At 43.6% G+C, this 16,245-nt stretch overlaps 1 protein-coding gene across 1 annotated transcript in view; it reads left to right on the top strand.

Moving 5' to 3' along the window:
• Positions 1-14,891, top strand: part of LOC126272380 (uncharacterized) — a 68,241-nt gene extending 53,350 nt beyond the window's left edge. The window contains exon 4 of the mRNA XM_049975196.1: positions 14,551-14,891. Coding sequence (XP_049831153.1) covers positions 14,551-14,703 — 153 coding nt within the window. The 3' untranslated portion in view covers positions 14,704-14,891. The remainder of the gene's footprint in view (positions 1-14,550) is intronic.
• Positions 14,892-16,245: the final 1,354 nt, after the last annotated feature.

Raw genomic sequence — 16,245 nt, 5'->3', positions numbered from 1 at the left:
TGTCGGGTAGATCCGCTGGTAACGGAGACACGTACACAATGTTCCATTATAATCCCCCATAGGTAAAAATCACAAGGCGTCAAGTCGTGTCTGACCGTAGAGGTCATGTAAAACAAACTGCACTCCTGGAAATGGAAAAAAGAACACATTGACACCGGTGTGTCAGACCCACCATACTTGCTCCGGACACTGCGAGAGGGCTGTACAAGCAATGATCACACGCACGGCACAGCGGACACACCAGGAACCGTCGAATGGCGCTAGCTGCGCAGCATTTGTGCACCGCCGCCGTCAGTGTCAGCCAGTTTTCCGTGGCATACGGAGCTCCATCACAGTCTTTAACACTGGTAGCATGCCGCGACAGCGTGGACGTGAACCGTATGCACAGTTGACGGACTTTGAGCGAGGGCGTATAGTGGGCATGCGGGAGGCCGGGTGGACGTACCGTCGAATTGCTCAACACGTGGGGCGTGAGGTCTCCACAGTACATCGATGTTGTCGCCAGTGGTCGGCGGAAGGTGCACGTGCCCGTCGACCTGGGACCGGACCGCAGCGACGCACGGATGCACGCCAAGACCGTAGGATCCTACGCGGTGCCGTAGGGGACCGCACCGCCACCTCCCAGCAAATTAGGGACACTGTTGCTCCTGGGGTATCGGCGAGGACAATTCGCAACCGTCTCCATGAAGCTGGGCTACGGTCCCGCACACCGTTAGGCCGTCTTCCGCTCACGCCCCAACATCGTGCTGCCCGCCTCCAGTGGTGTCGCGACAGGCGTGAATGGAGGGACGAATGGAGAGGTGTCGTCTTCAGGGATGAGAGTCGCTTCTGCCTTGGTGCCAATGATGGTCGTATGCGTGTTTGGCGCCGTGTAGGTGAGTGCCACAATCAGGACTGCATACGACCGAGGCACACAGGGCCAACACCCGGCATTATGGTGTGGGGAGCGATCTCCTACACTGGCCGTACACCTCTGGTGATCGTCGAGGGGACACTGAATAGTGCACGGTACATCCAAACCGTCATCGAACCCATCGTTCTACCATTCCTAGACCGGCAAGGGAACTTGCTGTTCCAACAGGACAATGCACGTCCGCATGTATCCCGTACCACCCAACGTGCTCTAGAAGGTGTTAGTCAACTACCCTGGCCAGCAAGATCTCCGGATCTGTCCCCCATTGAGCATGTTTGGGACTGGATGAAGCTGGTCCAACTGAGGCGCCAGGTGGAAATGGCATGGCAAGCCGTTCCACAGGACTACGTCCAGCATCTTTACGATCGTCTCCATGGGAGAATAGCAGCCTGCATTGCTGCGAAAGGTGGATATACACTGTACTAGTGCCGACATTATGCATGCTCTGTTGCCTATGTCTATGTGCCTGTGATTCTGTCAGTGTGATCATGTGATGTATCTGACCCCAGGAATGTGTCAATAAAGTTTCCCCTTCATGGGACAAATTTCCAGGAGTGTATGTCATGCAGCCCCGTGCGGCCAATCCAGCGGTAGGGTACATCGTGTTTTAATCCATTGCGTACTGAGTTTATGCCAGTGGGGCTTCGTGCCATTATGCCGCCAAGCAAAGTTTTGTAGTTCAGTGTATTGCAGGTGAGGAAGCAGACATATAGTTGCAGCGCATCATGATAAGAAATATCAGTTACAGTTGCTTCACCGAAAAATAATGGCTCATAAATTTTCCGCCGCGATATGACTAAAAAATATTTCATGAGTCTCATCGTAACTGTACCATCTCGTGTGGATTTGCTGACCCACAGACGCAAACGTTATGTATGTTCACATTTCCACTTACGTGAAACGTCGATTAATCACTGAGGACATCCCTATTCAGAAAATCCTCATCGTCATGTAGCAACATTCGTTTGCAAAGTTAGCACGTAACCAGTACTCTGTAGGCCTTAGAGCTTGTAACAACTGCAGAAGGTAAGAACGTAGTTGTAAGCTTCCTTAGAAGTCTCGAAATAGATGTCAGTGAAATTGCTAATTCACAACTAGCCTTCCGAACTGATTTCTTGGGCCATGCGCGAAAGACCCTAACTTGTTCCACACGTTCTTCAGTGCTCTCGGTCGTTCCATACTATTTGCTTTCCACACACGTACAAAGAAAACTGGATGAGTTGCTCTTTCATTTAATGTATTAAAATGATTGCAAGTTGAATGCGATAAATGACACAAAGCCTTAAAAACCGTTTATTCCGTTCAGGGGCTGTAGGAGGTAAAAACTGTAGAGAAAAACAAAATTGGAATACATCATGCTTGTAACTGAGGATGTAGGTTGCATGTGTTACTCTGAGATGGTGAGGTTGACACAGGGGAAGAATTAGTGGTGGGTCGGGTCGCATCAAACCGGCCCGAAGACTGATGACTCAAAAGGAAAATCATTTTGAAATATCCTGTATATGCTAGACTGCTTCCAACAAAAATAAGTCAAACTTCACTAGTAGTCGTCCTAACCAGTTACATCTTCCAAGCGCGGTTAGCCTCAAACTATTAGCCTCACTGTTATTTCCCACTTACTATTTCCGAGAAACTGGATACGAGTCATGACAAGAAAATTACCTTGATAACCGCGTTTTAGAACTAAGCTGAATGATGAAACTGAAAGTGTTACAGAGGTTACCACCAGAACACGGTTTTGCAGTGCTCAAACATCACTTCACCCGGTGGTGCTATTTATTTCAACGCACTTCGTGCAAAACTTATTGGTTGCAGCGTGCGCAACAAATGCCCTGAAGGGACGAAACACTGCCCACCGCTAGAATGAATAGCTCCTAGAAGCATTTCGGGCACATCAAGTGATAAGTTAAATACATAATGTAAGGAAAGACCTATAAGAAATGATTCTAGCTACGATACGGTCCGCTATGGAGAAATCCTCTGACATAAGCTACTTTGATAGATTGCAGATGGCCATGGCCCTGCGCCTGCAACCAGGCATCTCGGAAATGCCGCAGTAGGTCAGTTATTCGCGTGCTACTATGTTGGGTATGTATGGAAACTGGCTGAAGGCTGGTGAACCCACGAAAAGGCGACAAGATGTTAAACATCGATGCTTCATAACAGGACGCGGAGATCCGAGAGTCTTGCTCTATCTGTAAAGCATGATTGGCGACGATCTGTGGCAGATCTGACGGCACGGTATAATGCTTGTACAGGAACAAGAGTTTCAGATCAAACCGTTCCGCGCACTTCGTTGATCACGAAGCTTCGCGGCAGCAGACCCTAGGGTTTCCCATGTTGATCCAACAACACCGTCAATTAAGATTGCAGTGAACATGGGATCATTGAGACTGGACTATGGAGAAAAGAAAAAGTGTCGTGTGATCGGATGAATCACGTTTCTTGTGAGGCCAGGTTGAATATTATCCTTTCATGCTTACTCGGAGTAAAAGATGGTCTGATGATGACCTGATAAAAGACCGAAACCGATCACCAAACGAGATGTATACAGTTCACATGCCATCTGGACTGTTTTATTGAAATAGTTTGAATATAATTTTATCAATCACCGTTTTCCTAAGCAAAATGTTCTAAAAATTATGAAGCGAATTGGACGGAACACACCTCGGCTGCTACCAGCTGCCAGACCAGTGCCCACAAACAATTAGTCCGTAATTTACGGGAATTGTGTAGAGTTTCATGTAGACATGCTGCATTGCGATTGGTAAGAACTATTAAACGCAATCACAAAGCTGATGTGATACTCTGTACGGCTGTGTTCTACTCCGTACATGACATATCTGCATGGAACACCATTCAGAACTCAAGAAGTGCATCATCAACCTTGGCGCCAGTATCTGCTACCTACTCTCAAAGCTGTCGAATCCGTGTCACACAGACTCGCTGGTGCTTGCCTTAGAAAGATGCTCCATAACGGTATTAAGAAGGTCATCATAATGGTTTGCTCGGAAATACGAGGGCGAGTTGAAAAGTAATGCCTCAGAATTTCTTATGCGAAAACTCTGAGAGCTTTTTAAATAAAACTAACTTTATTAACACTCGACAGTTTTATTCTTCACGTCTTCATCTTTGTTTCCCTACATAATCACCCTGTCGTCGAACACATTTCTCCCTTTGGCAATTGAGAAAAATTTCACAACCAAAGACCACTAAGAAAACATTGTATTGGATGGCTGGTTTCGACAGAGTTACCCTGCAAGCCGTCATCGTCGAATTTTATGCTTTAAAACATTACAATATATTGTCCGTGATAGTGGGAATTGTATACAGGATGGTCCATTGATCGTGACCGGGCCAAATATCTCACGAAATAAGAGTCAAACGAAATAACTACAAAGAACGAAACTTGTCTAGCTTGAAGCGGGAAAGCAGATGGCGCTATGGTTGGCCCGCTAGTTGCCGCTGCCGTAGGTCAAACGGATATCAACTGCGTGTTTTTAAAATAGGAACCCCTATTTTTTATTACATATTAGTGTAGTACGTAAGGAAATATGAATGTGATAGATGGCGCTCTAATAGCTACAAACGTATAAGTACGTGGTATCACATAACATTCCGCCAGTCCGGACGGTATTTGCTTCGTGATACATTACCCGCGTTAAAATGGACCGTTTACCAATTGCGGAAAAGGTCGATATCGTGTTGAAGTATGGCTATTGTGATCAAAATGCCCAACGGGCGTGTGCTATGTATGCTGCTCGGTATCATGCACGACATAATCCAAGTGTCCGGACCGTTCGCCGAGTAGTTACATTATTTAAGGAAACAGGAAGTGTTCAGCCACATGTGAAACGTCAACCACTATCTGCAACAAATGATGATGCCCAAGTAGGTGTTTCAGGTGCTGTCGCGGCTAATCCCCACATCAGTAGCAGACAAATTTGCGCGAGAATCGGGAATTTCAAATACGTCGGTGTTGAGAATGCTACATCAAAATCGATTGCACCCATAAGATATTTCTATGCACTAGGAATTGCATGGCGACGGCTTTGAACGTCGTGTACAGTTCTGCCCCTGGGCACAAGAGAAATTACAGGACGATGACATATTTTTTGCACGCGTTCTATTTAGCGACGAAGCGTCATTCACCAACAGCGGTAACGTATACCGGCATAATATGCACTATTGGCCAACGGAAAATCCACGATGGCTGCGACAAGTGGAACATCAGCGACCTTGGCGGGTTAATGTATGGTGCGGAATTATGGGAGGAAGGATAATTGGCCCCCATTTTATCTACGGCAATCTAAATGGCGCAATGTATGCTGATTTCCTACGTAATATTCTACAGAAGTTACTACAAGATGTTTTGCTGCATGACAGAATGGCGATGTACTTTCAACATGATGGATGTCCGACACATAGCTCGCGTACGGTTGAAGCGGTATTCAATAGCATATTTCATGACAGGTGGAATGGTCGTCGAAGCACCATACCATGGCCCGCACGTTCACCGGATCTTACGTGCCCGGATTTCTTTCTGTGGTGAAAGTTGAAGGATATTTGCTATCGTGATCCACCGATAACGCCTCGCAACATGCGTCAGCGCATTGTCAATGCTTGTGCGAACATTACGGAAGACGAACTTCTCTGTGTTGAGGGGAATGTCGTTACACGTTCCAAATGCATTGAGGTTGACGGACGTCATTTTGAGCATTTATTGCATTAATGTGGTATTTACAGGTAATCACGCTGTAACAGCATGCGTTCTCACAAGTGATAAGTTCACGAAGGTACATGACCACATTGGAATTGCGAGCCATATTTTTGTGACTATTACAGCGCCATCTATCAGAAAGCGAAGAAAGTGGTACAACTAAAAATTCATATTTATTTACGTACTACACGAATATGTAATAAAAAATGGGGGTTCCTATTTTAGAAAACGAAAATGATATCCGTTTGGCCTATGGCAGCGCCATCTAGCGGGCCAACCACAGCGCGATCTGGTGTCCTCCTTCAAGCTAGACGAGTTTCGTACTTTGTAGTTTTTTCGTGAGGTATTTGGGCCGGTCACTATCAATGGACCACCCTGTATACAACGTGAAATGACCTGCAGCATTGTTGGACAATATTTTGGAATATTTTAAAGCCTAAGATCTGATGACAGAACGGCTTTGTCGAAACCAATTACCCAATATAACGCTTTATTAGCGATCTTTGGTTGTGGAGTGTTCTTTAGTTACGTATGTTGCAGATATCCACCATAGTGACGAGTTAGGAATATACAGAGTGGTTCAGCTGCCCGTACAGGTAAGCTTTATGCAACCCGCAACGCCTCCAAGAACCACAAGGGAGATTTTCATATTCCCTCGTTCGCGACGTGAAAACTATTAGTCCTAGCAAAAAATTAACAAAACTTTTTTGTATTAAATTTCATTTAGCTAAAATTTTGTACAGGGGTACTTTCCTGTTGGAGTCCACAATTTTCGTAGTAGTACAGAAAACCGCATCTTCAGGCCACTTCTCTATGTTTTTCTTGCATAATTCGAAAACTATGACCTCTAGCGAAAACGTACCCTAGTACAAAATGTAACTAAACTAAATTTTCTACAGAAAGGTGCCATTCATTTTTTCTGTAGGACAGATAGTTTGCATGTAGTGAGAAATAGAATGTGAAAATCTCGCAAGTGGTGTTTGGAGGCACTGCGGATTGCATAGAACCCGTGGATAGTGGCACTTGGATCACCCTGTACAAAGGTCAGGTTGTTGCAACAGTCACTGTGTAATGTTTGACTTCATTCACGGACCCACAACCGCACCTCTGCTTGCACCGCTTCATGACTATCAAAGTGAGCTCCTCGAAAGTATTTTTTAAATTTTGGAAACAGATGAAGATTGGATGGTGCCAAGTCGGTATTGTACGGAGGATGTCGCAGTGTTCGTCTGTATACTGACACTCTCTCGCTGAAGTAGATGGTGCTCCACATGTGGACAAATCTTTGGATTCCTGCTTTCAGTTCTCTGAGGGTCTCGTAGAAAAAAAAAATGGCTCAAATGGCTCTGAGCACTATGGCACTTAACTTCTGAGGTCATCAGTCCCCTAGAACTACTTAAACCTAACTAACCTAAGCACATCACACACATCCATGCCCGAGGCATGATTCGAACCTGCGACCGTAGCGGTCGCGCGGTTCCGGACTGTAGCGCCTAGAACCGCTCGGCCACCACGGCCGGCGGTCCCGTAGAACACCGACATAGTTAAATTACATAACTTCATATAACATGCTGCAATTTGGAGTGACAGAGCGTAGCAACTTGCGCCAGCGAAGTGCGAAAGTCGCTCGAGTAATGTGCGTTACATGTAATTCATCTACAGACTTGAGAAGAGAATAAAAAATTATGAGGCACTGCTTTTCAGCACGCGCTCGTAAATGTCAAGAAATGTTTAGCTGTCGGTTAATCATTAAAAACGCAGATTACCTATTTCCACTTCTTGAATGTAAGACTTGGTCTCAATTTCATCAGTTTTTACAATACCACAGGAAAAGTCCGAAATATCTTCCACTTACATTACACAGAATGAAGTCGCTGGCTCTTTGATTGGAGTACCCTTAAACGGCATCGAAGACATTCGCAAGTACGCACGGCACGCTGATATAAAACATTTAATAGCAATAAATTTTATATAGGGCGAAATTGCGGGTCCTCACATCCAGTAGAGGTCGCCATTTTAAGTGGTGGCTCGCCAGGCTTAGCGCTTGGGCTTGGTATTGGGCTGTTTCGCTATGCACCAGTTTCCAGCATAATGCCCTCATTGTGGACATTCTCTAAGATCTTCAGGTACGTCTGTCTTGCAGATCTTTACAAAGTACAACAACTGAAATCCATGGAAGTTTTTTTCTGATGACAATTTTCTTTTTTCCTTGCCCATTGTACCTGTACAACAGAGATTGGACGAGTAACGGTAAACTGCGAAATATTGTACCATTTGGGATCACGTTTTATGCCCATGCATTATGTAATTTCTCGAGATCACAAATCACCTTTTCCACAGTCAAAGTGAATTCTGAAAACAGCAGTCGTGTGAAACCCAGTTCACCCTGTTTGTGCACGTCATCCAGGTGGCAGTAGATACTGGCGCGGTGCTCAAGTCGATGCCGACTTCAAAAAAAAGTTTAAATGTGTCTGAAATCTTATGGGACTTAACTGTTAAGGTCATCAGTCCCTAAGCTTACACACTACTTAACCTAAATTATCCTAAGGACAAACACACACACCCATGCCCGAGGGAGGACTCGAACCTCCGCCGTGATCAGCCGCACAGTCCATGACTGCAGCGCCTTAGACCGCTCAGCGATGCCGAGTTCCTTGAGTTCTGAACGGTGTTCGATACGATTCCCAGGTGTCACCGCGTGAATAAAATGTGCCAAAACGGAACGAAACACGAGGTTTATGAATGGATTTAAGAGTTGTAGCAAATGTATCGCAGCATTTCCTTAGTGAGTTAGTTACTTGCTCCACAAATCAGGTGAACGATCCTTTTATCGAAACGGCCAGGAATGAATCAGAAAAACATCCTCAGACTTAAAAGTAGCTTAGGGTGTACCGAAAGGGAATTTTGCAGGATCAATACTCATTAAAATGTATAGAACGGAATCTCGATGAGATTATCCGCGGACGGTACTACATGTGCTATTAAGAAAAACTTGGCTGAGCGGACTATGTATCCGAGCTACCTTCTCGTTTCTGGCGGTTTTAGTCCCTGGCTGTACCCATTCTGCAGGCAATGCTTTTAATAGAGTACCATGTAGTGTTTCATACAGCCCGCCATGGCAAAAACCCACTTCTTTTCCTTTATCGCTGTTTCACTACAGCAGGAGTGAGGGGCTCGTAGCGGTACACGCATCCAGCTCTTCAGTCAAACGGCTTGAACTCTGCATAAAAACGAAAACAATATACTGAAATAGCGTAACGTTTACATATATTTTTCAAAATTTATGGAGAGATGAGTTTCGTGGATTGTATTTCTTTAAACTTAAACTGTTGGTTTTCTTCTTTTCAGTAAAAAACGAAAGCTAAAACATGAAATAGAAATAATAAAAAGACATTTTCAAAAAGTATTCAGTTACAGAACCGAGTATGTTGCCCTCGAGGCACGTGTGGTTCAAAAAATGGTTCAAATGGCTCTTAGCACTATGTGACTTAAAATCTGAGGTCATCAGTCCCCTAGAGCTTAGAACTACTTAAACCTTACTAACCTAAGGACATCACACACATCCATGCCCGAGACAGGATTCGAACCAGCGAACGTAGCGGTCGCGCGGTTCCAGACTGTAGCGCCTAGAACCGCTCGGCCACTCCGCCCGGCAGGCACGTGTGCATCAGAGGCAAGGGTATTGTTACGAGTGCCCAGGGAAATATGATGCAACTGCTGTTGTTTTCCACATACATAAATTATCTGGCGGACAGGAAAGCAGCAGTCCACGGCTGTTTGGTGATATTGGTGTGGAGCATAAGAACGTGTCGTTGTTGAGTGACTGTAGGATGATACAAAATGACTTAGATAAAATTTCTAGTTGGTGTCATCAATGCCAGCTACCTCTACATGTAAAAGAAAGTAAGTTAATGCAGATGAGTACGAAAAATAAACTTATAATGTTTGATTGCAATATTAATAGTGTCCTGCTTGACACAGTCTATTAAATATCTACTCATACTGTTGCAAAGTAATATGAAATGAAATGAGCACGTAAGGACTGTAGAAGGGAATACGAATGTTCAACTTCTCTTTATTGGAAGAATAAGGCCCACTGTTCAGCACTGTTGGAGTGTTTGGGATCCGCATCAGGGCGCATTAAAGGAAAACACGGAAGCAATTTAGAGGTCGGCTGCTAGATTCGTTACCGATAGGTTCGAACAACACGCAGTATCACCGGGATGCCTCGGGAACTCACCTGGCATCACTGGAGGGAAGGTGATGTTATTTTCGAGGAGAGCTACTGAGAAAATTTAGAGAACCGCCTATTGAGGCTGACTAAGGAACGATTCCACCGCCGCTAACGTACATTTCGCGTGAGAACAATGAAGATGTCATTAGAGAGATTACGGCTCATATGGAGGCATATGACAATCGTTTTGTCCCTTTCTAAGATTGCAAGTGGAACAGAAAAGGAAATGGCTATTAGTGGTACAGGGTAGCCCCCACAACGCATCATATGGTGGCTTGCAGAGTATGTAAATGGAGATGTAGATTTAAATATCGACAAGAACCTACGCTGGGAGAGTAATATTTAAGTTGAGGGGAAAATTAAGTGTAGAATGTTGGCATATGGATAGAGGGGTTGTAACTGTAGGTTGAGGGTAGGTGTTCATACGGCAGAAAAGGAGTAGGAGACTGAGGAGTGAGCAGGGCTGCAGCATGAAGAGGACAGTTACAGGAAAAATCGAGAGGGCAGAGGCAGCCAAGGTGTGGGCTGGTATAGACTACAGTTGATAATATGGATAACCATCGGGCATATTTCTTTGTCCTAGAGAGGGAATAGGTTCAGTTTTCGTAGCGAGATGATGTGTTGAAATGTGCCGGTACAGGTGCGGAACAAGGTTGGGATTTGGGTGCGAAATGCTAGGATTGATGGGACCGAGTTTGCGGCTGGTGTAGAATTTGTTAAGATATTAAGTGTCACTAAGGAGAGATGGTAATATGATGTGACGGTAAAAGAGCCTTGTAAGGGAAGGTAAACGGATGTGGAAATCGAGGCTTATTGCATGGTGTTCAAGGATATCGAGGGACTGACACAACTTTGGCGAAGCAGATATCCTTGCAACATAGACATACCGGAGGATAAATTGGACAGAGACATGTGGTGCATGATAGTTCACCTAGTTAATAGTTTTAGCCTATTGCAAGCTTTTTGTAGGATGGTTAGTATGTGAAGCTTTGATGATAATTTATAACTGAGGGATATTCCAAGATGGAGAAATTTTCTACATGCCTCCAGAGCGTCTTGTTTCACGCCACCGGCTCCTACTGTCACTAAGAAGTAAAGAAAGACCTGATGACGGTTTGATAAAATACTGCAGTCGTTCACCAAACGAAATATATGCAATTTGCAAAATGCATGAGAAAAGTAACGAGACTGACAACACTGCGAGCGATCTGTCAACGCGGTGTTGTTCTACTTCTGTATGCGTACGTGTTCATCCTTTATGGATGCTTAGTCCGACTTTCAGCTCTGTACAGCCATCAATGAAGCCGAGTTTTGTTGTTTGTTATGAAAATGGAACAGCGGAATTTAGACCAAAGTTAGGCAATCAAGTTTTCTGTCAAAACTTGGAGAATCCGCAAGGGTCATATTGGAAAAGTTGGAACAGACCCACGAGAACATTGCTTATCAACAGCACATATTTTTCTCTGGCACAAATCATTTTTGGAAGGCCAAGAACACGTCGAAGATGAAGCTCGCTCAAGGAGATCTTCAGCTTCAAAAACCGGCGAAAACGTGTGGCAGCTATTATGAGATCAGACCGACGATCAACAATCGAAGAAACGTGTACGTTGATCTTCTCCAGAAGACTGCCAAAATAACCACGAATGACTGAGTCGCGTCATCACAGGTGATGAATCCTGGATTTTTGAGTGCGACCCTGGGAAGAAGTGGAAAACAGGAGTGACACACGAAGACTTCTCCTCAACCGAGAAAAGGTAGACTGAGCAAATCGAAGATAAAAACAATACTAATTTGCTTTTTTGACAGTAGAGGTATCGTGCGTGAACAGTTTCTTCCTCCAGGACAAACTGTCAACCACGTGTTTAACAAAGACGTCCTTAAAAGCTCAGCAAAAGGGTGAATCGAGTGAGACCGCACATTGCATAGTACATGCTGCATCACCACAACGCCCTATGTCACATGACCACTTCCATCACGGAATTTTTGACCTCAAAAGGTATTCTTGCTGTTCCAAATCCCCTCTATCCACCTACGTCCTTGTGCCTTTCTTCTTTTCACGAAAATCAAAAAATGTCCTACAAGGACGTCCTTTTGGGACTATGCAGAACATTCGAAAGAATGTGACCGACTAGTTAAAGGTCAGCGCTGGCTCCAAGACTGGGACAAGGACTCCACAGGTGTAGAGCTTCCGAGGGGAACTACTTTGAAGGCGACAACACTGTCCTTCGAAAATACTTAAAAAATTTTGGTAGATAAAAAATCAGTTTCATTACTTTTCTCACACCACCACGTACATGTTATCTATAATGTTATTGAAATAATTTGTATATAATTTTATCGATAGCTGTTTTTTTATGGACAAAGATACAAAAAATTCACAGTCCACGATGTTTTTGTGTGTTACTTAATCAGATAGGATGGGTGTAAATGGTGATGTAAAATTCACTGGAGCGGAAACTGGAGTTAGTAGGGTACGACTCTATTCCGGAGGGTTGATGACCCCTACGTCGGGTTGAAACCGGTTGGCGGTATAATAATAATAAATGCGATTAAGACTGTTTTTGAATAATTGATTAATCACACTAATCGCTGCTTCATCTCCACAACCATGTTGTCCAAAAATCATCTGATCCGACCTCGGCTTGACAATCGCCTAGGGTCCAACCGACAAGGTCACGAGCCCAGGAGCGGCACTGCAGGCGATGTCACTCTCTTCGGTTATGTGCTGCCATAGTCAGTTAATGCCAAACGTCGCCGCACTGTCCTAACGGACGCGTCTGTCATACGTCCCACACGAATTTCTCCGGTTAAACCACGTTGTGTTGCCTGTCTGTTAGTACTGACAAGTCTACTCAAACGCCGCTGCCCTTGGTACACTATTCACACTCTGGACCACAGAGTACTGAATTCCCTAACGATTCCCGGAATGGAATGTCTGATGCGTTAGTTTCAACCACCATCCCGCGTTCAAAGTCTGTTAATTCCCGTCTTGTAGCCAGAACTGCGTCGGACATCCTCATTGTATGTCAGTGGATTTCCACAAGCCGGCCGTTGTGACCTTGCGGTTCTAGGCGCTTCAGTCCGGAACCGCGCTGCGGCTACGGTCTTTGGTTCGAATCCTGCCTCTGGCATGGATGTGTGTGATGTCCTTAGGTTAGTTAGGTTTAAGTAGTTCTAAGTCTCGGGGACTGATGACCTCAGATGTTAAGTCCCATAGTGTTCAGAGCCATTTGAACTATTTTTGGATTTCCCCTGTGTCGTCTCTAGAATGGGTCTCCATTCATCTCCGCTCCCCTTCTATACTTTCCAGTATTCTCGTGGTGGGCAGTGATCGTAATGTTCAGTCTCACCAGCGAATTATTTTTCCTTACTCTGAGGTGAGCAACCAGCTTACAAGGTTGTCAGAATATCTTCGACTGCGATGTTGTTTCCTGAATGCCATTAAATCTTCAGTACTACCGTACACTTAATCGACGCTAATAAGAATTTTTTTTGCTTGCAACATTTCAGATCTAATTAAATATACTTTTGCACACATGATGGTTGTGTTTATTATCCGTAGAGAGTAGAGTTATTGATATTGAATATGTGATATCATAATTAATCTTAAAATGTTATGTGTAACTGTAATTTATTGGCATGTCATGACTCCAACTAAATTTCACAGTAACTGAGATGCTTTTGTCTCTTTTTGGGTAAGTTACCGTGTAATCAGATTTTTTGAGCAGTATGTTTGCTTTATGAGTTGCTCATTTTATCGACCAGATAAAAATTACCGAACTAAAGAGCCTAAGAACAAGAAAGGGAGACAGCATCTCAAAAGAGAGTGAGACTCTCAAAAGAGAGTGAGAGTGAGTACCATGTACAAACAATAAGAGGAAATTCAAGGTGAGAGGAAATAAAGAATTTAAGATTTGGTGATGAGATTTGAATTCTGTCAGAGAAAACCAAGGAATTGAAGAATAGGTTGAACGGAATGGATAGCGTGTTGAATAGATGCTATAAGATGAACAACGAAACTGAAACAAAGGGGATGAAGTTTAGAAGAAATAAATGAGGCGCTGCTGAGATAATCTGATTAGTAAACGAGTTCTGCCATTTGGGCAGCAAAGTAACAAATGATTGCCACAGCAGAGAAGATTTAAGGTTCATATAAATATTTCAACATGTTATATAAATTTAAGTGAGGGTATTGGGTTGGAGTGTAAATTTATACAGAAGTGAAATGTAAACTATAAAGACGACAGACAAAAGTAGGATACAAGCCAATAAAACGTTTTGACTCTGAGAAATGCAGAAGATTAGATTTGTTGATAGAACACATCCTGAAGCAATAATGGTTATGGAGATGAGGTGTGGTGGTAAAATTGTAGAGGGAGACGAAGGATTTACTGTGTAAAGCATATACAAATTACTGTAGTTTGCAGTAGGTATGAAGACACGCAGAGGCTTGCACGGGGTAGACTACCGTGAAGAAATTGATCAAACCAGTCTTCGTACTCAAAACAACAACAGGAAAAACAAATCATATGTGCAATTGCTAATCACTGTACTTGTACAGGAAGTGACATTTAAGAAGATCATGGCACAGAGCAAAATCCGTATTGTTCTTCGCCATTTCCTCTCATTTACCTGCGTCATTTTCGAACTGTCAGTATACACATGCCTTTGTTTTGTTTTCAGGACACCTTCTTCACGTTAGGCACGCTGATAGACGCTACAACATTGGATAACGCCCCAGAAGGCTACTGGACGGCTAAGCTGCAAGCGGTGCGGGACGGTGAAACTGTATTTTGTCTCCAGGCCGATGCGAAAATCATAGAAGTTGTAATGTAATCGCTGCAGACCCGGCTTATGATTATCTACTCAGAATAATGCTTCTAAACGAGGCTTATTCTGCAGAATATGAGCACAAAGGGAAATAGATGAACCAGGTGGTAACTACGCTTATTTTGTGTACCTTGAATGTAATTGTATTTAACTTGTCGTCTGTGAAGCTGATAATAAATGATATACAAAAACGAGAGCAGAGATTAATGTGAAAGTGTGAACAGAATTAACTCAATTTACAATCGAGACGGGGGTGAAAACAGAAGACAGAGTTACATCATCTCTATTTCCAGCACTTGGAGTTCAGTTCGTGATAAAATGTAGCATACAGGATAAGGCGTTATCCTTTATGTTACTTGAGGAAATAAAATTTTTAAAATAAACATTAAGTAATCGGATTTCAATAAAGATATCAACATATGACACAGTAAAAACCACAAAACGATATTCAGGTGATCTAAAATTGTATTCATTTAAAAGTTATGAATCACGTTAGTGGTGTTAAACAAATCGGTTCACTCATTTCGAGAGACATCTATGAAAAGTCTCGCAAACCTATCCTCTCGGATGAACAACATTATGACGACTGCACCTCGAGAATGAATGCCTCCTGGTATAATTCAGGCAACAGGTTGCAAATAGAGAAATAAATAAGGCAACAGAAACAGTCCTGGTGTAAAGATTTATGGTACCCTATCATTCCCGTACCCCCCTCTCCCTCCCTTTTGGCCAACTGAGCAATGTGTACGTGGCATACTGTTGAGTGATTGGTTGAGCAGTTCATCTTGAATGTGTAGATACTTCCCCCATCCTGTCCTCCCCTCCCCTCTCCCAGTAGACCACTTATTTGTGTTTATTCAACATCTAATTACTTACCCCGTTACGATTATCCTTTTCCTTATCACTATAATTAATTACTAACAACTCTCACTCCTCCTCCCATCTAGGCCACTTGGCCTGTCATTCAGTGTTTATTCAATAATAATGCTATTAGCGTTTGCCTCGGTAGCTGAGCGGTCGGCGTGGTAGATCACTGAGTGAAGGGGTCCTGGTTTGATTCCTGCCCCCCTTGGAGATTTTCTCCACTTGGAGACTGGATGCTGTGTTGTACATACGTTCGTATTATCATAAATGACATTCCACTATTGAGATGGATGAATGGGCACAGCCCAAAAGCCAATATGTTCTCTTACCCAGCTAGGAGTACCCTTTTCCTTACATTTATAATTTGTTACCCGTATCACCGATATATATTACTCAATTAGGAAAATTTACAACCCAAGATGTCATTCAGTATACTGTGCTGCCACAACCAACCATCGCTGCCCAACTTGGTGGAAGACCAAAGGATCACCAAGATGGCACACATGCAAAGAGTTGTAAAAAACTGCGGAAATTAAAAAAAATCGAAGTGAGATAGCTTGCATATTGCATGGTATATTTATTTAAGACCGTATCTGGATCCTTCGAGACATGTATCTAGCAGTATTATATTAAAAACACATTACTGGTCGCATGCAATGTGTCATTAGTTCCGTGCTAAAAAGC

The sequence above is a fragment of the Schistocerca gregaria genome, chromosome 5 (genome assembly GCF_023897955.1).
Source record: "Schistocerca gregaria isolate iqSchGreg1 chromosome 5, iqSchGreg1.2, whole genome shotgun sequence".
NCBI lineage: Eukaryota > Metazoa > Arthropoda > Insecta > Orthoptera > Acrididae > Schistocerca > Schistocerca gregaria.
The sequence above is the reverse complement of the archived record's forward strand: the minus strand, read 5'-3'. Positions and strand labels throughout refer to the sequence as shown.